At 41.5% G+C, this 27675-nt stretch overlaps 1 protein-coding gene across 3 annotated transcripts; it reads right to left on the bottom strand.

Annotated features, from left to right (window-relative positions):
- Nucleotides 1-739: 739 nt before the first annotated feature.
- Nucleotides 740-27202, bottom strand: LOC128299552 (ras-related protein Rab6). 3 transcript variants are annotated; one of them, XM_053035551.1, is made up of 7 exons: nt 26888-27202; nt 25930-26431; nt 23124-23182; nt 7576-7735; nt 2683-2888; nt 2528-2594; nt 740-951 (listed from the first exon to the last, which is right to left on the bottom strand). In XM_053035551.1, exons 2-7 carry the CDS (start codon nt 25997-25999, stop codon nt 881-883), a joined length of 633 nt encoding a protein of 210 aa, XP_052891511.1. In that variant the 5' UTR covers nt 26000-26431; nt 26888-27202; the 3' UTR covers nt 740-880. The 3 variants fall into 3 exon arrangements, with proteins under 3 accessions (XP_052891511.1, XP_052891510.1, XP_052891512.1); XM_053035550.1 differs by having other exon boundaries at nt 27029-27202; XM_053035552.1 differs by lacking the exon at nt 740-951 and adding an exon at nt 958-2250 and having other exon boundaries at nt 25930-27199.
- Nucleotides 27203-27675: the final 473 nt, after the last annotated feature.

Genomic DNA, 27675 nt, shown 5'->3' with positions numbered 1-27675 from the left:
ACATAGTAATGCATCATATTTAATCGTTTTACTCTACTTCAACCTTTACACCATCTTGGCGATACTCCTCTTTTTACACCGTGTCCGTGTTGGCCGTTTACTGACAAAACGTTTCCATTCGCTAGTCATATTGGCATGTCTTTTGTTTCTTTTGTGTTTTTGTGTGTAGTTTCCATTACTACTACTGCACTACCTAATTGAATCGTTCGCTTTGCGTTTTTTCCCTTTTTTGTTTTGCTTCCTTTCATAATACAGTTCTTTGCACCTTTGCACGATTAAGCCTTTTTTCTACTAATCTGCTAACGTCGTTAGGTTTTGTTTTCTGTTCTCTCTCTCTCTCTCTCTCTCTCTCTCTCTCTCTTTCTCTCTTTCTCTCTCTCTCTCTTTCATCCTATTCTCACTCTTCCTTATTTTTCCTACGCGCTTCTACACGTTTGCAGGCAATAGTAATACTATAGCACATTATCCTTCGCCTGTTCCTGTTTTAGTAGCTTTCGTTTGTAATGGTTTAAGCATAAAAGCGTCCACTTGCGGCAACAACACTTTTCTGCCGTTTGCAGCATTAGCAGGGAAAACAATCGCATTAAACTTAAAACGTTTGCTCACAGCGTTGGGATGTATGTGTAGTTTTTCCTTTCCTTTTGGGGCGGGGGGTGAGCGAGCAAAATGAAAACTAACAGCTAACACGCTTTGCTGCTACTGATGCCGTTTCATTTGTCGTTTTTCTTTTTTGCTGCCTTCGTTCGTTCGCGGCCTCCGTTTACAGCCACCATGGCTAAATGTTACGCGCTCTCTACAATTTAGAAGTTATCAGTTTGTTTCCTCTCATCCGGGGGTTCTGTTTTTTTTTGTTTATTTGCTTTATGGCAGACATGAAGGCTTAACACATGCAGCCACCTTCCGAATCTTGCTGATCGCCAGAGTTCGATGGTTGAGTTTGCAGATCGACAGCTGAAAAGGAAACGTTAGTGGCGGAAAGGTTTTTTGTTGTTGAGGTTAAGGAGCATTAGTACATGTTAGTTGGGGGATTTTCGTACGAATAGAACTTCATAGTCGAAAAACAAGTGTAAAATATATGTAATTATTAAAAAAAAAAGATTAGAAGACTGAAATTTAAGTCTTTTTGTCGCATTTATTACTTCTCTAACAACTTAGGCTTAAAAACGTTAATAAGTAAGAGTAAAGTAAGTATCCCCATGGTAGTATGTACGTCCTTCTGTAGCCGAGTAGCCGTTTAACAGTACAATCTTACACATAAATGTCCGTGTCTCGGTGTCTGGGGATACGTCCTTGCTTTACATATGTCAGGGAGGGATGATTGATTTTTTTTTGCGGGAGCTTTCCGGAATATTTGTGAGTGTTATGGGTTCTCGATTGCGGTTAACATGTGGTGCGAAGCGAATAAAATAATAATTATAATAATAATTAAAAAAAACAATACATTTTATAAGTTGCAGGTTTGGAAACATTAATGTACAATTATATTGCTGGCTTTTAATGGTTCATATATCATCTGTACGCGAGTGTCGCAAGTTCGGAACGTCCGTGAAATAGAGTGTAACATCCGACAAAAAAAAGAAAAAAAAAACACCGCTATTCCATTTATTTATATAATCACGAAACGAGGGCAAAATGGACCGACAATCAAAAACTAGAAATGGAATAAAAATTTACCAGCAAGAGCAGTTAAATAATGTTCATTAATCAATCAAAAAACCACAGCACCTTGTTATTAGATCGCGACATTCGTGAATCGGCTCACTTACAACATAGTTTGATGCTACTAAACTTGAATTAATTATCGCGTCTGCCGCGTCTCAGGTTCTTCTGTTGCTCTGCCGCAAATAAATAGGTCGCAAAATGGGTGTAACAAAAAAAAAACAAACTGCCCACATACACAAGACATGCAGAATGCGCACGTCCAGTTCATCGTCGAATTACAACCATCTATTTGTCTCTAGAAGTCCAGCCAGTCACCACTAGGCTTACATCGAAATAAAGCAGAAATAATCAGTGTAATAGTAAACGCCGACCTTGCAGTCGTTATATTAGCCGTAATAGTAGTAATTGCGGTAGTAATAATAGTAGTCAGTAGTAGTAACGGGGTTATCATAATGCTGCAATAGTTGTTGTTGTTGTTGCTGTTGCTGTTGTCGGCTACAGTGGCTGTAGTTGATCAGTTTCAGCATGCACAGCCACCTTCCGGGTCTTTTGTTTCGTTCGGTGAATCTTTCAGCACAACCTCGTGCACTGATGTTGCAGGAGAGGGAAGAAAATGAAAAGTTAAGGAAAAAACACAACGAAAGAAAAGCAAATGAAACTTAAAGTAAATGTGCGTTATGCGATTTTAAAAATTGTGGATAAAAAAAAAGGTAAACTGTACAAAAGTAATAAATTGGAATGGAAACAAATTGTCAACATCTATTGTGAAAATGTAAGCTAAACGATGCAATATGTCTCTCGCAGGGTAAATGTGATATCTGCAATGAAACGATAAATGACATTTTCGGCGCCGTAAAAAGGATACTGTCTTCTGGTGGTTTGTTCTCGGTCGAATCCATGCCTGGCAGGGCGGCGGCGACTCTTCGGAAAAGCTGCAAATAAAAACAATTGGAAAAAGGTTAATGATGAGACGCCTTGCATCGATGTAGGGTGTTGCGCAAAAGCGATATAATCCCTTACCTGCTTAACGTTATAACCGGCTTTCGCACTAGTCTCGATAAACATTACATTCAGTTCTTTCGCTTTTCGCTCGCCTTCTTCCGTCGACACCTGACGCTTGTCGGAAAGATCGGTTTTGTTTCCCACTAGCATTATAATCACGTCACTACCACGCTCCGTTCGCACGTCGTCGATCCATTTCGACGTTTGATGAAATGAATTCGCATCTGTAGAGAGATAGAGAGAAAAAAAAATGTTAAAAACAAGAAAATAAAATTGTTTCTATAGGGTTCTATACAATAGTTATAACTTAAAGAAAAAATATTATAAAGTACAGAGGACTGACTATCCTGTTATGGGTAAATAAAGTCAAAGAACGCCAGAAATGTCCGAAGACCTCTCTTGAGGCTGTTGTTACTTGTATAAACTCCTATTAACTTCTCGTTTGTCACTTGTTGAGACTGTTATTTAACGAGTTTGTTAAAATCGCTCCACAATTTTCTGAATTTAAATTTATTTTCCCTTTGTTGGCTTCAATAACTGAACAGACATTAGTTTTAGTTAGTTAGGTTGGTTTTAAAGCTATTTATAACTTCAAATGTTATAACCCTTGAAGAAAACGATATAATGTATAAGAATAACAATAACAACATAGACAGAAAGCTCTCGTAGAGTCGAAAGCTTTGACGCGTTCCAAACGAAAGGTCAAACGTGGCAAACGACGAGTAAACGTTTGAGTTCCATAATTTCGATATTTTGGCGATCATTTCACATTCCTTTACTAAGTCTCGATTAATTAAACGTTGCATTTCCAAGGCAAAACAGTTGATTAAAATAGTAGATTACTTGTTCTTCAGTTCATTCAAGCATTAATTGAAAGAAAGCACAATAATGGCTGGTAATCGTAACTTCTGATGAAAGCGTTACACAAACCAGCATGGTGCGCGGTAGAGAAGGAAAATCCTTCCAACAAGAGGGCTTTAAAAAGGAAAGGCAGGCACTTTTCTCATTATCATTTTATTCATCCGACCCTTCGCACATTTGCATCAGCTTCATCAACAGGGACTTCTTATTGCCATGGCCATTAGTCGTGGGTCACCAAACGCGACACAAAATGGACCATCTGTGGTTTGTTAATATCATTTAGATGGAGGCGCCCGGTCACTACTGGTACCCCGGATGAGTTTCCATCACAATTTAAATGTGTCTCTCGAACCTTCCAGGCTTCGGTGGAAGCGGGTACGGTGGAATTCACACACCCGATCGGCGTGACGTGATTGGAAAAATCTCGGACCACTAACCGCTTGGCGGAAACGGGAAATCGATTGGGAAAAACCAAACGATGCGAAAGGTACTGGAACGCCGCACTGCAGCAGCAGTGAACTTTGTGTGCATCCCGTGTTTCAAGCGTTGCGTCAGGACGAATTCGATGCTGACGATTCGTCGACCTGCACCAGAAAACCATTCGCTGCCGTACGAACGCTGCGAAACGATGGACATAATCGGTGTGTGTGGTTCAGCAGTTTGAGGGTATCGAGAGCAAAAAAACAACAAACGGGAATAAAATTGCACACGCTTCACCACCTTGGCACAATCAAACAACGAAATCGCGGCGTAATCATTGTGTGATTCTTCTTCGATTCCAGACCATTTCCCCATCATTCTTCCACCAATATCGCACCCTTGTCTAAATCAGTGCCAACCGAAAGAAATAGAAAAAAACAGCATGCGTTAGATTGCGCGTGGGGGAAAAGAAACTGCAAGTCACAAAAAAAGAAAACACTCTGGTCAGTCTAAATCGGGTCCAGGTTGCGCAACGACGGTGACGGTGACGGTGCAGGAGTATAAACCACACATAAATTGACCGTTGCTGACGCGTGACGGATTGAGTCACACACTAATTGAATCGGGCCGCCCCCGTGCGCTTGTGTGCTTTTTATCATCGATGAGCCGTGGCAGTCGTGATAAGTTTTGACAATATTTCCTTTCTCACACACTCACACACGCACAGGTGGGTAAATGTTTCACTTTCAATGAGTGGCCAGCGGGGGAAAAACGGCGGCCAACGAGGAAGGAAACATAAATTTAATAAAACTGTATGCCCCCCAACCGCCGCTCGAGTGCCTAAAAGGGTGTGAAAATCAAACAGATATATTGATGCGGTATTGATATGGAACGGTTTTGGTTCAACAGGTTAATAAACGGGCGAGGATTGGGTGGGGACACAAGATACAGCAAACACAAAGCGTGTCAATTACTTTGATGTTAACATTTCAATAAGAAATGTGTTGTTCTTGTTTTTTTAAGAAATGAATTCTATTTTCTTTCATTGAATTCTCACCCTCAACAGGAAGGTATCATTCTTGAGAGATCAACTCTTGCTCTCCGAGGCTATTAGTGAACTCGTTTTATTCTTTTGTACTGTGGTACAGTCGGTTATATCGGAAAAGTCTTACAAAAGCCTTACATCCAATTCCACTATATGACCAATTCGCGGCACCAATTACACTGTATGACCGAGGCATACTAGGATTAAACTATTGTAAAGCTGCTTTAAATATTTTATAGGCGAAAAATGGATGCTAGGCTCTCCAACAAGAGCTGGGCCTGATCAATCGTTTGAGAAGAGTCATTAATAAGAATCTTTAGTAAGGAGTCATTCAAATCAGGATTTGACTCTCAAGAGATTTCATGAATCTTCAGAGCAGTGGTGAATCATGTTCCTTGTAGACCTAAAGCGGAATAGTAGTGGGACCCATTTCTAGCAACTCATGATCGAGAAGGATGGATGGGCGTAGATCATGTTTAGGGATCATAAATCTTGGATGAATCGTGAATCCTCTGAAATTCATGATTCATTAATCATTCCATATATGAGCTTATCCCTCATAGGTAGAGAATAGAGATTCAGATTCATTCTTCACAAAGAATTATTAAGTTTCATGGATCTGATTCAGATTCACTCAGCACTCAGTTCGATGATCTTCAATCAGTTTTTTTTGTTTAAATGCGTTTTGACATTTGTATGTTTAAGCGTGCAATATTGTCAATTACAAGCTAGTGAAAGTGTCAATCACCTTAGCGGTTAGTGTCAAACCAAAACATTTTGGCAACATTCGCTCAAGAATAGTCACAAATTCTAGGTATGTAAACGTAAAGATTATCTAAATGTTTGATACAAATGATCATTTGCTTTAATTTAGATTACTTAACTGACTGTTTAGAGTTTAATTTTGCATGAAATTGCAAGAAACTTCAAAAGTTCCGAATAAACATTCTCTATTCGTGTATTTGTTAATAACACGACTTTTAAAGCTTTAGAATTATAACTTAAACCATAATAGACCACCGTGACAATCCTCAACCTCAAGAAAATATATTATGTGGAAGAACTTATCTTTAACAAGTTGCACCCTGCCAAAAAGACATTAAAACTAAGCTGATAATGTAACTCACTCCAATATACAGTCTTTTCTCAAGTTACGCGAATTCATGTAACTCAAATCATAATATCGTTTATATTCAGTACTCAGGGATTGATTTCTTCTTTTCGAATTACGAAGCACAGTAATACTTGATTTAATAAGTAAATTTCTATATTTAAAGTAATTAAAAAAAAAGTTTATGTTTATAATATTAAAATGAAACGTATTATTGCAAAAAATTGACAAAAAAAATCAATTCCACATTTTGAGTTATACGAACTGTTACAATATTGAGATTCGCGTATCTTGAATTCGCGCACCTTGAATGTCGCGTAACTCGGGAAAGGACTGTATCTAAGAACACGTCCGATATTTTTATCGGCATTCGATAAATTCCTAGCAGATTGGAGAAATCTTCACACGCGCAGCATTGATTAAGCTGATGCAGGTGAATAAAGTCAAAGAAAGTCAGAAGCGGCAGGTCTTTTGAGTTTGCTGTGCCGGTAAGTAAAAAGAAGACGATGGATGAAATACCAAAATAAGCGGGATTACACTAAGATTCTTAACAAACAAAAATCCTCCACATCATCTTAATCTTAAAATTGCATAATATTTGTAAAATAAACAGCAGCTAGTTTATTCTCATACGCACTTTACCAACCCAATTGTTCTTCATGACGAAACACCACAATCCTGACGGTTGGAATCAGTTCAACTGGTTGGCAATCGAGTTACGACATGGCACTCGAACGCCGTAGCTAATTGGTGTCACCGATGATAAGAAATAGCTAGCGCCAACGGCACGGCCACCAGCCGAACCCCGATTCAGATTTGTTTAGCAATTATCCGTCACTGGTATTTTCTTTTTTCAATCCGCACCAAAGAACGAACGTTATGTTGTGACAGGTTGCGACAACACACACACAGCGGCAGTAGTAACCGAAGTGCAGAAAGCAGAACAAACTACACTCGCACCCGGACCTACCTCTGGGGGCTGAGGGGGGCCAGCAATGTGTACACACCGTGGACCGTGTAATTGCATGGCAAACAACAACAAGTGGGTGAATCTGGAGAGAGAAATTCGCTTCCTCAAGAAGGAGTGTATGTACCAAAAAAAAAATGCCGGACAGAATTGCCGGACAGGGAAGGGCTCTGCTTATTGTCGGCAATTCAGACGGAAAAGGTCACCGGAATTATGTACATGGGAGGCCTTTTAATGGACGTCATCTTGCTTCCCCCTGTCCTGGCACACACATCCCCTAAGGGTGGTAGTTATGCAGGTTGGCCTCAGGGAACTGCACGCTGGCCGGCAAAACTGCATGACGGTTGTATGATTTATGGTCCGGAATAAAGATCCTAATCATGCAGCAACCAACCGCCTCTGACAGCACTAAATCTGATCACATATGTAAAAGTTAGTTCTGGACGTGGGGGGAAGGCAGTTCCCGAACACGAAAGAACTTGACCGTTGCTTGGCATTCATACTTACTTGTAATGTCGTACACCACTACCGCTACGGTTGAATCACGAATGTAGGATGGTATCAGCGACCGGAACCGTTCCTGGCCGGCAGTGTCCCACAGCTGTAATCTCACTGTTCGATCCTCTAGATACATCGTTTTCGAGAGGAAGTCTATGCCGATCGTGGCCTGGAAAAAAAAGGGGAAACGAAAACGAAGGAAGGAACGTATGTTAGTAAAATGGAAGATGTCTTGCATGGTCTTTTCCGCCTACTAAAATGGTTGAGACGATTGAGACGCATCGATAAGAGAATGTTGTTCATGCTGCTACATCAATATCCATCCTACGCACAAGCACAACCATCCAAGCTGAGTGTGCATGAGATGTCGTCGTCCCGCTTAAGGTTATGGGAAACATGCGTCCAATAAAGTAGTTCAATCAATCGCTCCAACGGTACGAACCCAATTATGACAACACTTCACCAGCACAGCACAGAGACATGGTGAATATCTCATTTCCGCTGGTGGCCACAGGGTCTGCCCGGCACAAGAACTAGCGCGCATGGCATCTGTTTTTTTTTTGCTGTCAAGGATTTCCACTTCCCCATCTGCATATTCCCCAAGGCAGCATATGAAACAGGTTGTACCCGAGATGCGCTACTCTCGTGGAATACTAAGGGCAATATCTCTAGGAGTTTGGAAGTTATAGACAAGATATCTTTAAAAAACACTCAAATTTAATTGATCTAATTCGAAGTTTTGGAAGAATTACTTTACGAGATTTATGAGGTCGAAATCCATGTCCTTGTATTCACTGAGAATCGACATCATACGGAACCAAACACAAAATCGATAAGATACCAATCTGGGAAAACCTTGAAGTTTACAAAATTGTGTCCAGATAAAGTCCAAATTGTTCAGAATCCTCGTTTAGATCTATTTCCTGTCAATTCCTAAACACCATCATGCTGGAATACGTAGTCTTCATCTCCGAAAAGGTTTGAAAGGCCAAATACATCAACATACACCAAAAATTAAGTGTTTAAGTACGTTGCATTAAATTTGGCCATGTATTTTTAAGGAATACCAAGAGGCGCGTGTCCGGGTTTAGAGATCTTCGCCTTTCAAATCATCACGGACGATGCATATGCGTCGGATGCTTATAATGAGTTCAGCAATGATGTTCCGCGTTGAAGTCTACCTTTGGTCATGTTAGACATCATATGTCACTACGCGAAAAATATCTCGTCCGTAAAAATGAATTCTTGAGGAATTCCTCCACGTGCTCAAAGAGGAAAATCTAGAGAATGCTAGACTCAACCTCTTTTTGCTAATTCCTTCCGAAAGAAGAACTGACAGAGAGTCAAAACCTTGCACATTTTAAAAGCGAATATAGGCAACTTATACGAATTTATTGACCATGGAGTACTTGAATTTCGTCCTGTAAACTTACTGAGCTATCAAACTTCAAAATCAGCTGAGATGTGAGAATTCTCCTATATGAGATGCCGTGTATTTCGGGTACTACCTGTACCACTCTACGAAGCGTCTTCTTTCTTCTAACGGGCCCCCGATGGGAACTATTAAAGTATCATTTCTGTCAGCAGATATACCTCTGCTGCTCTTTTGCGACTCTTCCCGTGCACCGTTATCGTGGGATTACGTTATGGAGTCCGCGTTATCGTGGAAGTAGTAAAAAGGTGCGCTGCCCCGAGACAGACACAACACCACCAGTTTTGCTTCCAGCCAAAACTTGGATCGATAAACGGAACGCGGGCCGGTTGGGTATAAATCTACCAAATCGATGGCGTCATCAGTCGGGTTCCCCCTGGTTATTCGCCTTCGCAAACCAACCGTGGTTAGCCACCGCCAGCTGACCGAGCACAGGGTGTCCCCCAGAGTGTGTGTGTTCGTGCCAGACGAAGGTAACCTTCAGCGTAATGCAACGTGTGCTGAATGTGCGTTTTATGTGGACTTCATCCTATTAAGGTGAGGTGCTATCGGAGGGTGTTTTTTTCCCTCTTTTCCTTGTCCTTTCCTTCTCCGCCCATTGACGGCTTCCGGACCAGACGTCGGGAAGAATTCAAAGGCGCCGGTAGCGAACAAATAAATATGGATCATCTAATATGGATGAGTGGAACAACGCACGGTGGGCTGCCGGGACGGGCTTGGTTGTATGGACTTTTAGCCTTGAAAATGGAAGCTGCTGGAGGAAAAACACTCGAATAATGAACGCACTTGTGTCCGGAGAAGATAACAGCAATAGGTCTGTTGGGAGATGTTTTAAGAGGCTTTTTCTTTCAGCTGCTCGATGCAGCAAGATCCTCTCTGGATGTGTGTCTTTAATCCCGACAAAAACCCGATACCATCGTTTGTTTCATTCATTTCATCAGTACTCTAAATGAACAAACACAGCAACGGTGTTAGGTTTTAATGAGCATGTTTACCAGCAGTTTTATCATCCGTACTGTTTTTCCAACCATTTGCAAGATATAAATAAACCGAAGAGCCGCTCCGATGGGCTCCGTGGGATTGCAATAAAATTGGAAAATTGTTCCTCCAGGGAAGCACCATGGAAAGCGGGCCTCCGGGCTGGCTTGAATGGTTGTCACAACCGTTAACCATACACAAACAACACACCATCACCCTTCCCCCTCCCCAATCGGTCCTCTCGAAATGTGCTTTGACGAGGTAATGGTTGGTCCCTTCTTCCCACCACCACCACCACCACCACAGCGCCACCACTGGCCGGATGTTAAGCTGCAACGTAAAACTTGATCCCATCCCATCGGAAGGATTGCCACACTCTGCCCAAGGACCGAACGGACCACTTCAGAATGCTGTGCTGCTGGTCGCGCCGAGAGCGAACCGAACCCATCGGACGGTGGCACAACTTGAAATACACTTGAAAATATGCCCCGGTTGCACGTGCAACCCCGTTTTCGGTGTGGGTAGAATTTGTGAAAAACATACATAAAACTGCAAACTCGGGTTTCCTTTCGACAATTCCTGTTCGGTGCACAATTTTCGGAACACAGTGCGCGGCGGCCGTGGAATGCATTCCAAAGTTATAAACTGAATAAATAAAACGATAACACCTCCAATATTCTGACCACCGAGGAATGTACCACCGTGGAAGATACAGCACACGGTGACGGAGCGAAATGCTTTTTAACGACTTTCATGTTCTGCCGGGCAGGTTCTGCTGCTGCTGGCAGCTGGGACGATGCCACATATAGGTCAAACGAAATAAACGGACATCCTTTGGGATTACTGTACGGTAAGCGGCACTGTTATTAGAACCTGCTGTATTGTACAAATTCGTGAGTACAATTATTAGTACAACTCTATCTAAAATGTTCTGCTTAAAGTTACAGGGTTTTCTATGTGAGATATCTTCATCAGGCTGTCAGGTTTGTAAATACAGGGTTTTTAATGATATATATTGTCATGTTTGATATTATTCAGTCGTAAATAATCGGTTTTTAAGATACGGATTCTAAGAACCCATTCTTCGGTGATAAAAAAAAACTATTTCTGTCAGAAAATTAATTGACCTGCACATGATGCGAATCTTTCATTGCGAACCACAGAACATCACATTCTTTATTTCGGCTCTGCTTGGGAGATGACAACAAGATCTTCTGCCAGATTGTGCCATTTCCACCTTCCATTTCGGCCCTTCGGTTTGACTTTAATTTACCCGAAGCTGGATCGTATTAGGGAACTTTCAACAGAGGAAGTTTGTAATTTTCCAGATGGAAGACCATATTGTTCGAAGTCAGTCGAACTTACCAACGCCATCATCTGTACGACTTTATATCTTTCTGGAAGAATCAATTTTCTTGGGTTTGTTTCATTATTCCATTATATCTTTTAAAAAACTCCCTAATCAGAAAGGGTCATGCAAATTTCTAATTCTTCTAGAAAGCACCAAAACTGAGAGGTTAGATTTGCGGAGGACATTATTTTCATTCCGAATTTGAATTTGAGGAAAAATTCAATTTTCTTTTACAAAATTTCAACTTTGTCGTGGTTTTATTCAAATTTTGTTCAAAAATTATCTTGAATAATTTTTTTTATTCAAATTTATCAAATTTTATCAAAATTAAATACTTGACATTACAATATTCTTGCAATTTAGAATATTTATTTTCCGACTCGATTATTTTAGAAACTTTGAACAAAAAAAAACACTACATAAACAACCAAAATTATTATCTGATACCAGTTAACACATGCTGAACATTTTAGTAAGGAAAATACATTTAAGTTGTTTTCTTTTTAATGTGTCCGTGATGTGATGGATGAAGGATGGTATGGCCGTATTGCTTAGAAGTAATTACTATATATTAAAAAAATTATAAATTTCATTCAATATGTCTACAAAGTGCTTTTGGCAAAATTCGTAGCACAGAAAAGATATCCGAAAAAAAAATCACTAGAGAAACCCTGCAATTAATCAACTTTGCAAGAATCTAGCCGAGTATTAGCTTTCTAGTAGCTTTTTTAAGCAATACAATCTTCACAAACCACAGTGTAATTTGTGTTACAAATCCGCTGACAAATGACGGCGGCAAAAAGGGCACCGAAACAAACAGTACGCGGTTCGGTTCTCCCTCCAGACAAATGGATTCCCGTACGCTGATCAATCATCTACGTTATCGCGCTCCAATACCATTGCGAACGTGTACAAAATGGCGCTTTTGTCACCAATTGTTTCTTTTTTTGTAAGCTCTTGTAGGATGTATTCAATTTCGCTTTCCACTCGCGTATAGCGCAAGCAAGGCGTGCGCTGGGGCTGGAAATTCTAAACCGCACACCTCTTTGAAAGCAATGCTTTTGTGTGATTTAACACATGTACGGACCAACGCGTGTGCGAATGCGGCCCAAGTATGCTGCTCTGTACCGGCAGGTTCTCGTGTGACGCGAGGAGTTTGTATTGCAGGCAGGTTTGGCCCGTTTTCGGGGACAGGGCGCAAAAAGGGGAACAACACAGTGAATTGAGCTGCTAAAATGTGTCCGGAACCTTGTGTCACACCATCTCCTCCTCCTTGCTGCTTGGGTCCACCGTCGACACATACAGGCACATCCTGGCAAGTGAGTAACGTCAAATGGGTGGATACACCCATTGAAATACTGTTGCCGGCGTCGTTCCGATGGTTTGCACTTTGCGTGGGGCGACATCATGTCTCCGCATACATTTTAATGATCTAATTTCACATCACTCTTTGTGTGTGTGTGTGTGGGGCGACTCCCTTCAGCGACATGGTCCGGCGACGGTAGAAAGGTAAAGGGTGGCCACAGCAAATGGGACGTGGTGGTGGAACGTTTCGCGTTGGTGGTTTGGTGGCGCTTTATTGTCTGAAGGACGTCACTGATCGAAAGCGAAGTAAAGCGATTCGAAAATGTGTCGTACCGACGACCACCAGGCGCGAGTGTCGTGCGGTGCAGATCGATTACGAATTGAAAGACCGGGGCTTTCCGGTGGAACAGTGCCCATCAAGTTCCGTTCAACCCGTGGGCATTGCGGATGTGAAGGCTTTCATTAAACATTAAACTTAAAACACGACTTTACAACAACTTTCCGCGGCTTATGATTCATCGACAAACAAGACAGAATACTGCCCAAAATTAATGACCTCACATTTTGCTAAACCGGCCCGCCCACACACACATTCCGCTGAGGTCAGCGTGCAGCAGCAAAACCTAAAAACCCACCGACACGGAAAATTACCTCCAACACACCAAAAATAAAAAAAAAACGCGGGCGTGTTGCGAGTGGTCGTGGAAAAATTACTTCCACCCTGCGGCCACCAAGGAAGCTGGGTTTTACGGATGAATTATAATTTACGTTCTTACGTTCCGTGAAACTTTTCCCCGAAATTTCCGCCCCAAAGCAAAGCAAAAACAACATCCACAGAAGGAGCAAAATGTACAAAACCGAGAGCCTACACAAATTCATTTCGGCACGGTGCTGCTGCCGCTTTTGTTTTTTTTAATGTCCATGGTAAAGCTTTTCGGTTGCCTCATCCCGATAGCGAGATTGGGGAAAGTAAGCAACGCCATGTGCGCTGCACAGCAAAACAAGAACCGTCTGTACGCCAGGTACGGGCAAACACATTACGTATTCTCGAGCAAGGTGTTGCTGGTCCGGATGTTGGGCGGAGGAACAAAAAGAAGAATTGAACAACCCCCCGGGTGTGCATCACATTCCAACACTCCCCCCCTCCCCCCACACCCTGAAGGAGAGTGAGGGACACACGGCAGATGATGGAACACGTTGTTTGTTGCTGTTGCGAACGCGTGGCAGACAGCTCTAAGTAATGTGGCGTAGAGATGAAAGGATAAAAGTAAGTTATTAGCACAGTTTGCACACGCTAAGCATTGTAAATGGTCCCAGAAACAACTTCCGAAGCCACATGGCTGCAGAGGGTTGTGGAAGAACACGGGTAGGTCTCGAGATATACACCATTACAGACACTCGGAGGTCCGGAGAATGTCTAACATGGGAGTAACATTTTTTATTTTATTCAAGAAGAACCGTCTGGCAGTATTGCTTTTAATTATTGGTAACGTAATCTAAGGTGTACAATTCACTATCTCGGAGTTTACTCGTCAAGGTTTCAATACCGTTTATGGATCAAAGTTGAAGAGTCGAATATCATATTTACGCTCAGTGACTTCAGCAATCAAGAATTGAATGCTATCAACTAAATGAGCTGTCAAATTTGAAACTCCTCGTATCTGCTTACTCTTTAGCGACACTACAACCTCAAGAGGTCCAGGTCTTCCATTTCTGACTTTCTTTAACTTTATTTATTCGTAGCGGGAGAGTCTGTTGGACGACCCTCTGGCATTGATGTCGACGCCGGTCTTTACACGACAGGACTGGGAAAAATCACATGCGGATTACTCAGCTACATGTACATAAAATCAAAGAAAGTCATAAATGAGGTAGATCATACCATAAGTTCGAAAGCTTCAGCTTTCATCCTGAATTTGCCAAATAATAAAAGTCCCCGGCTCTATCATTCTGTACAGAATCGTAAAGGACGTAGCATTTTGACATAAACAATGACATAAGGGATCATGTTTTGGAACCAAAATTTAAGGACTTAAAGATTCAAGTTTAGAAAGCTAACTTGAAACTCAATTCATTTAAAACAATTAAACATTATTAAAACAATCCTTTTCTTCTAGTTTACAATAACAATGTTTGTTTACATTTTTAACATACGAAAAACATGGCCTAACATGGTTCAGAACTACTAGAACAATGTTTTGTTTTGACATTAGTCGAACCCAGCTCTCATTAAGAAAACGATTTAATGCTCCTTTCCTAGACTTTACTTAGTATGCCATTTTCTATGGAGAACTGACAGCGGATAAAGCTAGAAACGTCAAAATGCATACAAAAAAACTGACTTAAAGTATGATTCTGACCAATGGGAGGTCTAGGACCTCTTGAGGTTTTTGTATCAATAAAGAACAAGAAGCAGGTTAGTCAGTCGGAGCGTACGGAGTGTTAGTCCGAATGGGATTTTGTAACGGTCCTGAGGTGTGAATCCGGCGTCATTATCCAATACACCACGGGGCTGCCCCATTATCTCGCATTTGCAATTCCTCACATTTCAGATACCGTGTATCTTGGGGACTGCTTTCGTATTTCGTCCATTACATTTCACGTTACAGAAAATTCTTCATTGCAACCATCGAGGTATAGGCTAAAAGTAAAAACAAAAGAAGTACAATATGATTATTACACATGCAACAGCAACGGACGAAAGTTCATACGAACCGGGAGAACCACCTTTCAACGCACGCGTGACTCACAGAGATGACGCCACCTGCACACCGAACCCTGCTGTGCTGTTGTGTGTTTTAGCATCATCGGTGCACGCTGGGGCAGTGAAAATTGTTTGCCAATAAACTCCCATCCTTCTTTCACACGAGAATCTGGCACGCTCGGTTTGTTCCGGTAGCGGCACGCTTGCTTCGCCATGTGAACACAAAATCGCTAGCCTTTATGGCGCACCATAGCCAGCTATAAACATTTTGTTTAGCTTTCCTGCAAACATAAAAATGTGAAAAACCAACCAGCACCCTTTGGACTCTCGTCCATTTATTACTTCCAATTGTTTGTCTGATGTCTGATGTGTGTGTTAGCGAAGAAAAATCCTTTGCAATACATATTATAAAATTCCTACTCCCATTTAACTCAATGCCAGATAATAGCGGAACACAGCAATAGAAATGGCAGAACCGGAAGGAATATTGTTGTGGCGCGGAATCACACCAATACAGCTAAACAAAACAATAAAACGGAAGCATCATCGACAACTACTGAAGAAGTGGATTGTTTTCACGAAAAAGGACCTTAGGCGCCTAAGGAAAAACAAGAATTGGAACTCAACTCCGCCATGCTGCCACATGCATCAATTCATTTGTCGAGAGTACCATATTATTCTTCCCGTTAAGAGAAAGGAAGTATGCAATTTTCACCTTGACGTGTGATAAATTTGTTTACGGCCATTTGATTTTCCCCCCTTCGGAACAGTTCAGGTTCAACTCAAACAACCAAATACGGGTGTTCTGCTATTAATCTAGCTTAAAGATGTGCGAGATCATGCATGCCTTTTTTTGCGTTGCAGTTTTGCAATGCTTCATTTCGTTTGATATTTACCACCGAACAAATAGCTCCGTATTAATTGCAGACAAATTGAACGCGAAGAAAAAACAGCAACAACATTTCCACTTAATCATTGCGCGAGATATCAACACACACACACCCAAAGGTCAGAGGGAAAAAAAACATCAAATGAAACGAAAGCTCATCAAAGTTGCTTCTAATGTTGCTTTGATGAGGATTTGTTTTATTATTTATTTTGTGTTTTTGCTCCCGAGCGAACGAGAAAAGTCTGGATGGCGTTTGATAGCCCCGCTGTGCTTAAAGTTTATTAGCCCCAGCAAGGAGGGAGCAAAAAAGTCGAAGTGGTGGTTGGGGGTAGACATTTTGAATAATTCAGGATTCGAATTTCTTGCAACGGAGAGCAAATTACTTCATTCGTTCGCGTATCGTGTGGCGCTGTGCTGGCATTCATTTGAAGAAAAAAAAAAGAGATAAAACTTAGAAAAGAAAAAGCGGGAAAGACCAGTAAAAAAAAGGAAGAAACGGTTACATCATGAGCTCTCGGAATTATGCTAATTGAAATTGCAAATGAACGCGCACACACACCCATCGTTTAAAATAAAATATTAAAGAGAAGAAACAAAAAAAAACCATCACAAACCAGCTTTCCGAAAGAACCTTTCTGGATCGGGAACCGCGAAGCAGTGGTAGTAAGTGGGTGACGTATGATAAAGTTGTGCGCGCTAATGAATTACAAATGGGTGATGGTGGACTGACGTGGCACTTAATGTGGTGGTGCCGCGTGTCAAGAAGCTTGCGTATTCCGATACGATCATGAAAACGCAAACCGGAAAGCTCTAAAGAATACATTACGCACCACAAAACCCGGCCAGCCGGCTGATGATAAAGTTCATGAAGTTGTCCAAAACTGGAGGTACCTTGAATAGCAGCTTGTCCCGATTGTTGAGTTGTGAAGGTTTTGTTTTATTTTTTTTTTGCTCAATGGCACAAAAGGGTGGTCGATTCGAATTGCAATTGAAGGCAGGGCTACAAACATTATTTACCTTGCTCCATGAATCAGCAAACGCTTACCACACCTCAACCTCTTCTTCTGGTCCAGTCCACAGCCAGCATGTTGTTATCAGTTGGCCTCTTTTTTTGTTGAATAATACTTTTACTAAACCTTCACACCGTTGCTTATCGCTAGCAAATAAAGCATAACCGCAACTGCCAACCCTTCAACAGGTGACGCAGGATTCATCATCAGTTGCTTGGCCTTGGGACTCGCGGACGACGTGGCAGACATACGTGGAGCTTGCAGTAAACGGTGATTTTTAGTGGATTGATTAGTCTATCGAATTGTTTTGTTTTCCCCTTTTGGCTTACTGCTTTTCAACACGACAAACGTTGATGTTCATTCAAATAGTGTTAATAGCATCTCATCTCCTGTGAGAGAAAGAGCGATAACGATTTTACAGATCACCAACCGAGTGCTCGCAATCGAGATGTAATCAGCATCCCGTACCAATTGACAGTTTACGAAGGTGGAGCCAATTCCTTCTTTGCCTGACATTGGTCATTTACCGCATGAAGAAATCCTTTAATTTACACTAATCGACACACAGCCTTCGACACGGGAAGATGTCTGCCTGCCTGCAAGCAAGCAAGCAGGGCCTGCCACAGTCCATCATCATCATCATCATCGTCATACCAGGGACGTGATATTACGTGAGAAGAGTGTAATTAGGTTAAGTTGTAATTAATTGCTCGACTAATTTGTGCAAGTTTCGCGGTCTGCCGGTGTGTTTATTCTAGCACCGGAGGGAGCGACCGACCGACCGACCGGGCAGAGACAGACAGAAACAGACGGTTTGTTTACGGGTGACATCTTGAATCTTTCATTCTCCTTCGCTCGGTGTAGGGCAAATTAGTAAATTTGAAAATAATTATTAGCGTTGATCGGCAAACTGGTCGGGCCGTGAGGAATAGAGTGATTAAAACGGTATTATAAACTGTTTCAAATAGTGTTGTGCTTCAGGATTTTTTTAAGAAAAGTCATTCATATGAATCTTTTCTAAGGAGTCATTCAAATAAGGAATCGAAAATCTCGAAGATTCATGAATCCTCAAGATTTATAAAAATCTCAAAGATTCATGAATCCATGAATTCATGATTCATGATTTTGGAATATCTAAATAGCACTGCTTATAATTATAATTATAGAATCTTTTACGATTTGTGAATCTACTAGAATTAGAATTTAATTTTAATCCTAATAGATTCATGATTCTTTGGAATAGAGATTCAGATGCCTTTATTCAGTTCAAAGATTCATTCGGATTCATGAAATCGAATCAGATTCACCCAACACAGAAATTTCAGTTTCAAACTTTGGATATCTGTCAAAATATTGACAGTAAAGGCAAATTTTTTAAAGATGAAATGAAAATTTTGGAGGAAGGTGTTGATTTTTTAACCTTTCACGCACTTTTGCCTCGGTGCATTAATTGAGAAAGTTTTACGATACAGTGAATTCTCGAGTTAGGCGGTTCTCGATTTTCGCGGATTTTTAAAATTTGACATTTCACTAAGTTTTGTATGCAGAATTATATCTTCAAATTGCAAATTTCATTAAAATAATGATGGTTTTTTTAACATTTTATTGTAATTCTTGAAAAAAAAACCTATAAATATCTATTTTGAATGTGTTTCGTAAAGTGGACTATTTCACTTTATATTTCATATTTCACTTCAACTTGTTAAGAAGCCAGAAATAGTTGCAATTAATTAAGCTTTTCGCTTCGTTTACTTCATCTCTTGACAAATATGAGTAAAATAACTGTTAAAAATGTTATTTGGTCATATTATCTTTATTTTTCATTACGGTGCCTTCATCAATTTAGCGAACAAAAGTCTCCATTTTGTACAGATAATGCGGATTTAAGTTAGGCTAATTAGACAGAAAGCTCTCGAGGAGAATCAAAAGCTCTCACGCCTGTCAAACGCCAACGCGAAAGTGACCGGCGTGTGATAATAGGGACCACTCCTCTCATGACGCTCTTGAAAGAGGAAAGTTTAGCACGGTCAGCGGGCTTTGCTGTTCTACTTCGTACAGATACAGATTATAAACGTTCGCCCCGGAGAGAGATGTGGCAAAGAACGAAAATGAATTATGAAAAGGAACCGTACGCTAGAAAAGTTCGCTCTACGAAAGCCACGAAAGAAATCGAATGTTTGGATTGCTCTTAATTACGCACCTGCACCTGTAGGTGAATAATTTTGATCTCTCTCTCTTCCCAACGCCCCGGACCCACTATCCTCCTGCCTTGCAAACCCAGGAACGGTTAAAAGTCAATTTGAACGAAGCACATCGACGGGAAAGTTTTAATACAATTTTGCCGCTGTTTCGCTTGATTGCCGGCACGTATACGCTTCTTTTCTTGATTCGAAACCTAAACTTTGCTGTGCAAAATTTGTTCGTTCTTGAAGGCTATTTTGGGGCACCGAAACAAGAGAAAAGCTGGTGCACACAACATAATATTAAAGAACAGAAGAAGCTTTTAAAGAAATAGTCCCGCTTTGAGATGTATCTGCGCCTGAACGTCAGCAACGTATCACAAAGAACTTAACCTATTTTTTGACAAAACGAAATGGAACGTTCAGCTATACTTTATCCTGCTATAGTGGCACCACTATCGGCGCCACAGAAGTAAATAAAGCCTGACGTCACTCTCCTTTCGATTCCCACACAAGCCTTAACCATAAACATCTGTACTTCATATAAAACTATTACACTTTATGGCATTTGCTCTACAACATGGCCTTGCCGCAGAAAGTTCTGGTGGGCAAGGTGGGCGAGCAGTTGCGCCAGTTACGGATCTCGTCTGACGTGTGGGAAGAACCATCAGCAGCCAGATCTCATCTCATCACAGAAATGGTGTCACGCGCTACAGCATCTGCAACCAGCCAGTGTGGGAATGTCGGAAAGTGATAAAAGGACCAATTTTTATAACCCAATTCTCTGCCCAATATTGATTACCGTGTTACCGATAAGAGGCGAACGTGTGGAGAAGTACAAATATGCGACACCGAAATGGCTGCTCGCTTCTGATGCGAGTGCACTGGAGGAGTTCTCTTACAAAGCAATGAATGCTTTATGATGGATTGCCATAGCGATGCTGTTGAATGGTCTAACGAAATCAATTTGTCACATCTGTTCTGTCCGGTTCTGTATTTCCCTGTCTTGAATACAACAGGAACAGGCTAGAACATTAGATAATTGATTAACCAGAGCATAGCTTTATTAAAGTTATTAGACAATAATGTTGAAAATATGTTGAAAATAGTTGAGTATGTCTATTTTTTCAGGATATCTTCAAATTATTTCAAATTTCCGTTTGATTCTACACATTTCTTCCCTTTTTCACACAAATTCTGGAGTTGAGTGACTTTCTCATCAATACAATTGATATAGTTACAACGAAGTTCATGTGTTGTCCCATTTTGTGACAACTTCATATTGGGCTAAGTGCTCCTCTGCAAGTACATGCGGCAAGTACATGGAACCAGATCTGGATAAGGATCACAAGCGATATGATAGAATGTCCCAGTTAAGGCTTTTAATTGAACTCTTCACAAGACCTACTTCTTGGATGGTCTGACATCAGCAAGTAATGATTACAATACAATTCTCGAAATAAGACCAACTTTCGTGTCGTCAGCTCGAACGCACAACACAAAACTGCCTTCTGTTGGAAATGCTGAAGATGCATTCCACACAAAATTCTCATTTTTCGAACCACTGGATATTTCCTAACGGTCCTAAAATGATAAAAAACTGATAGTTGAGACGCATTTAGTGATTTAGTGCATTTAATTTGGATTGGGATTGCAATGCCTCGTCTTCAATGATCGAAAGTAACACTTCAGGAAACATCACAAATATTGCTCATAAGCTTCCCAGAGCAAACGATACACCGCGATCGCTTGTTTCCTTCTAATTATAACCTAAAATATCGTTTTGGATCGAATTACGAACACTTAGAGCATTTTTCACATATTATTTTGTAACAAATACAAATTAAATTGGTCACACCTCAGCACCTCACCTGTTAATAGTGCAATGAGGAAAACCTTTTAATTTGTGCAACGAATTTCCAAGAATGTAAATGATATGAACCATGAAAATGCATTTTAATTCGAACTACAAACACTTTTCTAACTTCCGACAGCATCGAAACTTAGTAAATAAGGTGCACAAATCACATGTTTTCTATGCTATAAGTACAATTTTTTAGGCTTTTAACTTCGTACAGTCCAAATTGACATAAAGAGACAGGCCTGTTCGTGAATTTGGACACATTCTTGCCTCTTGAAAGTATTACAATCTTGCACCTTTTGTTGTGGTCTTCTTGTGTGACTCCGTAAGCAAATACAATTTATTTCGACTGTCCGGAATATAAAACAAGGTAAAAAATCATAATTCGAATTGCAACCAAAATTAAATGGCATTTTTTATAAAATACATGATGTAGAATGAAAGAACTAATATTGTTTCCTTGTTGTTAATTATCTCAACAATCGATAACGATGTACTTCAATGTACCTATGTCAGAATAAAGGGTATTAACACTTTGTTGACGGGCGATTTTTAGCCAGAACGTGCTGGTATCGCCGCAAACATTTGTTGTCTTAGGCGCTGGAGAGCTTAGCGTGTTCCGTCGCACGATGTCATTCATTACCTGAAATCTTTCATCATTAGCTTAGAACGTCCAGAAAATAATCCAGAAAAGAACACAACACAGAAAACAACTACACAATCAGAAATAGCCCGTGTGCATGTATGTGCGCGCGCGTCTTTCATCGATGCGCCGGTCTTCAGGACGGACATGTCCGTCACCCGTCAACAACGTTCGGCTGAGCGAGGACGGACGGATGATAAATTTATTCGGCAACGGAAAATATTTATTTATCGCAAAATTAGGACCTACCAGATGACAGTTACTTTATAAATTGATTCCGGTATATCATGGTAATTGTGTAAAATTAATAAGCATAGGTTGGGTATGAAAATATACCTTATATATGAATATATGAATCCTTTAAATTGCTAATAAAAGGAACATAATTACTTTTTTTTGACAGAATGAGATTGATAATTTTAAAAGCCAAATTTCTAACAAAATGACAGTTGCGAATTGACAGCAAACCGTTCTAATGAATACAACTCTGCGAAAACACCTCAAACCCAACCGTAAAACCTCAAACAAATACACCAGGTATTTGTCAATTTTATTAAACAACGTATGTGTTTTTGCTCTTGCAGAAACATGACATAACATAAACAACACAATATGGCAAACATTACAATGTAAAATGAGTAGCAAAACCACACTGTACACACGTCAACCAAACAATATGTAAAATACCTCATCGGAACTAGAAGCACAGAGGGGAGGACAAAAAAGCTAACCATCCACCAATCTGACCCAAAAATCACAACCAGCTGCAATTGATGGATGGACAAAATGCCATCAAACGATTTTTTTTTTGTTTTTGGTTTCGAACAAGCGGAGATGGAAAGGGTCGCATGACTAATAACGGTCAACGAAATCGGAGCGGGATCTGGGTGAGATGGAGGAAAAGCAACTTTGGGTTGACCACAACCCTCACACACAGCCGGAAGCAGTGAGTCGTACCGATATATTCGATAGAGTACGCTGTGCGGTGCCCATTCGCTGTCCCTTTCATTCCGTCGGTGTGAGTCATGACGAGATATCCGATCTTCGGTAGGCAGCAGCACCGGAATATGGCGTAATTCTATTATCCCTGCCCAGAGCCCGAGGTCATCCCTATATGCCGTTTTTGTCACACCCGCAATCCCTTTTTCTTTTTGCTCTACTCTCTCCATCTGTTCTGGCCCCGGTTCTTTGGTGGCAAACTTACCTGGTATGTGTTGTCGAAGCTGTCGTACATAAACCTGGTGATTAGCGATGTTTTGCCCACTGGCGGACGGAATGGGAGGAACGTTAACAGTGTTGTGTTGGTGGTGGTGCAGCAAGTGGCACGCGACGGATGCACCCAGCAGACCGTGAATAGCATCATCATCATCATTGGGTTGGGGATGGGTTTTTTTTTTCAATAGCAGCATCGATTCGTACCGTGAGAGTCATGAAAAGAAAAAAAGAGTACATAATATGTGATCAGCCATACAAAGTAGTAAAAGGGGAGATGAGAAAGAAAAACACATATAAGCACACAGGCACGCACATTTCTCCCCACAGCGTGTGATGGAGAAACCAAGGATGATGTATCGCATAATTTGATTATGCATCGCCACAGCACCGGCGCTGGAAGAGATTTGTGAAAAGTGGAGTACCCATTTTCAGGGTCCGGCATTCCACCAGGCCTCCCCCCCTCCAAAAGCGTTGGTTAGTCGAGGTGGTGGTGAATCGTGAGCAATTTTTCATTGCTTTTGGGCTAGAAATCCGTTCCGTGTGACATGGTAAAAATGTTGTTACGGTTGTTGGTACACCCGGCCCGAAATGTCAACGGTAGCCTTGACTGTCCCAACGCTCGTTCGCCCCAGATCTCCCCGGATGACAGTCCCAAGGGGGGACGGGATGATTCATGCTGTCTGATTCGTTTTGTTCTATTGCCACTTTTCCGGCACAAGGTACGTGAACCGCCAACCGCCAATCAACAAAAACTCGTGCCTGGCGTGAACGTTCTCTCTCAAGATTTCGGGACAACGAAAGCACACACGGTTGGGTGCAAAAAAAAAACAGCATAAATAACCGGCAAAGAAAAAGAAAGTAAGATGGATTAAAGGCAGAACAATGAGAGAAAAAGGGGTAGAATAAAGTGGCTCAAAAAGAACTGGTATAAGATATCCCCCTCACCCCTCCTCCCCTTTCACCCGTACACACATACAAAAGTAACCCTTGGGCGTGTTTTTTAGGGAGGCTGAGATTAAGCTCCAGCATCAATACGTCTCTCAAAATACAGGGTTTTGCAATAGACAAAACGAAATCCTTCCAATTTCATCCAATAAATATGTTTCAATTTTTGTTGATATTTTTTTGTTAAACAAAAGAAAGAAAGGAAACATTTTTCACCTTAATTTTCAAACAAAACTTTTTTAGGAAATAGTTCCTTTGTTCGTAGCGTTATTACTCGAACGGATGGCGTGGTTATCTGTCAAACGACTTCATCAGTTAGCTTCAAAATACCTTAACGAGATCAAATATATTAAAAATGTCTCTGTGTCTTCCCTAAAGATGACAAACGACTAACTGATGTGATTTCCTAATCAAGCATTTCGAATTCAATGGTTGAGAGATGAGATACGTTTCTATTTGCGCAATTAACACAAGCATTCTATAATAGTGTATATCTCGGGGGCTACCTCACATTGACTACTAGTCTAGTTTACTAGTCTTCAACATAATTTGTAATTCTTATTGTGTGCGTGAAAATTTCCTAACATATTTCCTAAACAACAACAAACTCCTGCACAAACCACAGCACATCGTATGAATTTCAGTCATTGAACTTTCCTTCATAAAATAATCACTAAACTGTGCACGCGAAACAACATCCAGCTCAACGATGGCGATTCAGTGCAGCGTGGTGATGCTATTCAAATATATTGGAGAACCCTGCAAAATACCGGCATAAAAGTCAAGTCAGATGTTGCTGTGATAAGTGAATTAGATTTTTCGGGTGGGAACGGTGGCTTTCTTGTGTCTGTCGAAACGAGAAAACAGGCAACTACCCCTCGCCACAAAAAAAAGAACAACACACGGTGCGCGAATTCCGATGGAGAAGTTTCGGTGTGGAGTTGGTTGTTTTTTTTTGTCCATGCTTGCGTGCTTACGTCTGTATCACACAAAGCTTGGAAAGCTTTTTTCTATATCATCCGTGGTTTTTGCCGTGTGAAGCGTGGTGATCCAAATGGACACAATGATGAATAATAAATCTAATTCTCAGGACGTGGTTTTCCTTTCTGGAGATGGTTTTTTTTTTGTGTTGGTTTCTTTGAAGCCCAACCACCATCCCAGCCGATGCCGGTGGAACGGGACTTCACCTTCAGCGGGCTAGATGAGGTCACGGTTGTTCCACTGCTTCCAATCTTTTCCACCGTCTACTGTACCCTCTTGTTAGGGGGATTCATTTTAATACACCACCTGCCATGTACCAGACAGGAAGATATATTTTCTTCCCAGCTTTCCTTCAGACTTCCGATAGTGAAACGATGAACTCTTCCCGGGAGGAAAATCTTCCAATCCCAAGCACGGCATTTTTCTTGCGCCTCATTCATTCTTCCTTCGGGCATTGTTCCGATGTTGGAAATGGATCATAAATGCGTTTGTTGATTGAATAATGCCGTTAATTAGTAGTGGCGTTCCAGAAGCACTGCCTCCCTCCACCGAAGGGAATCCGGTTCTATTCAGTGATAATTCCGCCCAACATTTGTGACGTTTCTCACGCGTTTCAAGACTCAAGCAGGGAAAGCTTCTGGCCCGTTGCTAAGCATTTTTCATTCCCCGAAGACACCACGATACACTACGATCGCCAAAGCCTGCCTTGTTTTGCAGTGCGGAAAAAGGGCAAAGCCTCATAAGGGTGAACATATCGTAGAAGTTAACGGATTTCCATCGTTTCCACACAGCACAAACACAAAAAGAAGAGAAAATAAATGGAAAAAAAACATTTGTTAGTTTGTGCAGTTTAAAACTCGATTGCTTACCGCTCTGTTCGCCGAGAAAGACGAGCTTAAACTTCCGCAGAGGATTTCCAAAATCGCCGGATGACGACATCGTGTGACGCGGGGGTGGGTTTTGGGAGGGAAGTGGTTGTTGGCTTTTCTTCGCTACTTTCTTTCCCTCTCTTGTACGTTCCCCTTTGGAACAACGGTGTTGTTGCACAGCCACACACACACACACACTTATGGGATCACACTAACGGGCAACACCAATAGCACACACAACATACACAACCGTGGCCTACTGTGGCCACACGAGACGCACTCTCACGCTTTTCTTCACCAAACCCGTACACGGTTGCTGGGTCGGAGCTTTTCCACTCAGGGGAAAAACAACGATCACGTACCACCACACTTTCCACTGAAACTGGAGCACACACACGATCGACGACCGACGAGTGTCGTACTTTTCTTTTTCACCTCAGAGGAAACAACCTTTATCCGCAGGGGGTATCAGGGTTTCCGGTACGCACGGTACGAGAATGACCTGTTTTCATAAAAAAATAAATAAAATAAAACCGATGCTTTGGGAACGGGTCGGGAATGAACACCCAATTTCGGGTCTTTGTACTCCTGGGGTTGCTGCGTTGGCTGTCGCGCTGCGTTTCAGCTGACACGACGGAAATTCTCGGCCAGCCTACTCCTCTTCCACCGGTGACTGGACCGCAAACCGTTACCACTGTGTGCGTAGAAAGGCCACGCAGATTGTCGGTACCGTACCGCGAGTGACCGCTCGGATGCTACACGGACGTTAAAGAAGGGCGAAGAAACTGACCCACACACACACACACACACACAAGCGCACTCTTTTCGGAACACACGGAAACGCACGCCAAGATTACGGTGCACTGGATCGCGTAGGGAAAAGCGCTTGGAATTGTTTTACCGTTTGCGGCCACGACCGATACGCACGTACACTATTAGCACTCGTGCACAAACACACCCTCCCAGTCACGCACGGCAATGACGAAGACGATGACAGCAGCAGCGAATCGAGAAAAGAACCCGATTCGGCGAAACGCCCAGGCTTATTTTAAACTACACAATGCACTTCTTTTTTCGCTACACGGCCTTTGAGACGCACCTTGTGGGCCCGATTTTTCCTCCCACACGTTTGCGGCAGACGGGCGTCGCTGTGGATCAATAAAATAATCGCTGGACTACTGGTGCTACTGCTGCTCTTGTGCTGATGCTGCTCCTACGTTGGCTCAGCGTATCGGAAAAACTTGCGTTCGCGTTTTTCGACAAAAATCTGGTGACATTACACTTTTTTGACAGCTTTCTCCAGTGTTGACGTTACACGGTGGGAAGGGCAGACTGGACATCATCGTGACATATTATGCAACAAACTAAACGTTATTTATTTTTTTAACTCAAATATACGCTGTTTTGTAATGCGAAAATAGAATAATGAAGAATCTTGACAAATCAAGAACGAAATTACGAAGAATGAAAATTAAAAAGTAATATTTAAACTTAGACACCATTTACACGCAATTAATTGACACAGCTCTTTTGAAGTCGTCCAAACTTTCACCTATCTTGAGTCAAACTTCACGGCTGTTGCTGCGGGAACAAATTTCGGAATGCTGGTTCCGCCGCCGTAGGTTGACCACGCGAAGATTGATCTCCCCTGAAACTCTCGCCCAAGTCTCGTTCACCTTTCAGATCAGCTCGGATCGGACGTTAAGCTTCGTATCTGGAGTCCCAGAATGAGTAGAAACTCAAACG

The sequence above is a fragment of the Anopheles moucheti genome, chromosome 2 (assembly GCF_943734755.1).
Source record: "Anopheles moucheti chromosome 2, idAnoMoucSN_F20_07, whole genome shotgun sequence".
In the NCBI taxonomy this organism is placed as follows: Eukaryota; Metazoa; Arthropoda; class Insecta; order Diptera; family Culicidae; genus Anopheles; species Anopheles moucheti.
The sequence above is the reverse complement of the archived record's forward strand: the minus strand, read 5'-3'. Positions and strand labels throughout refer to the sequence as shown.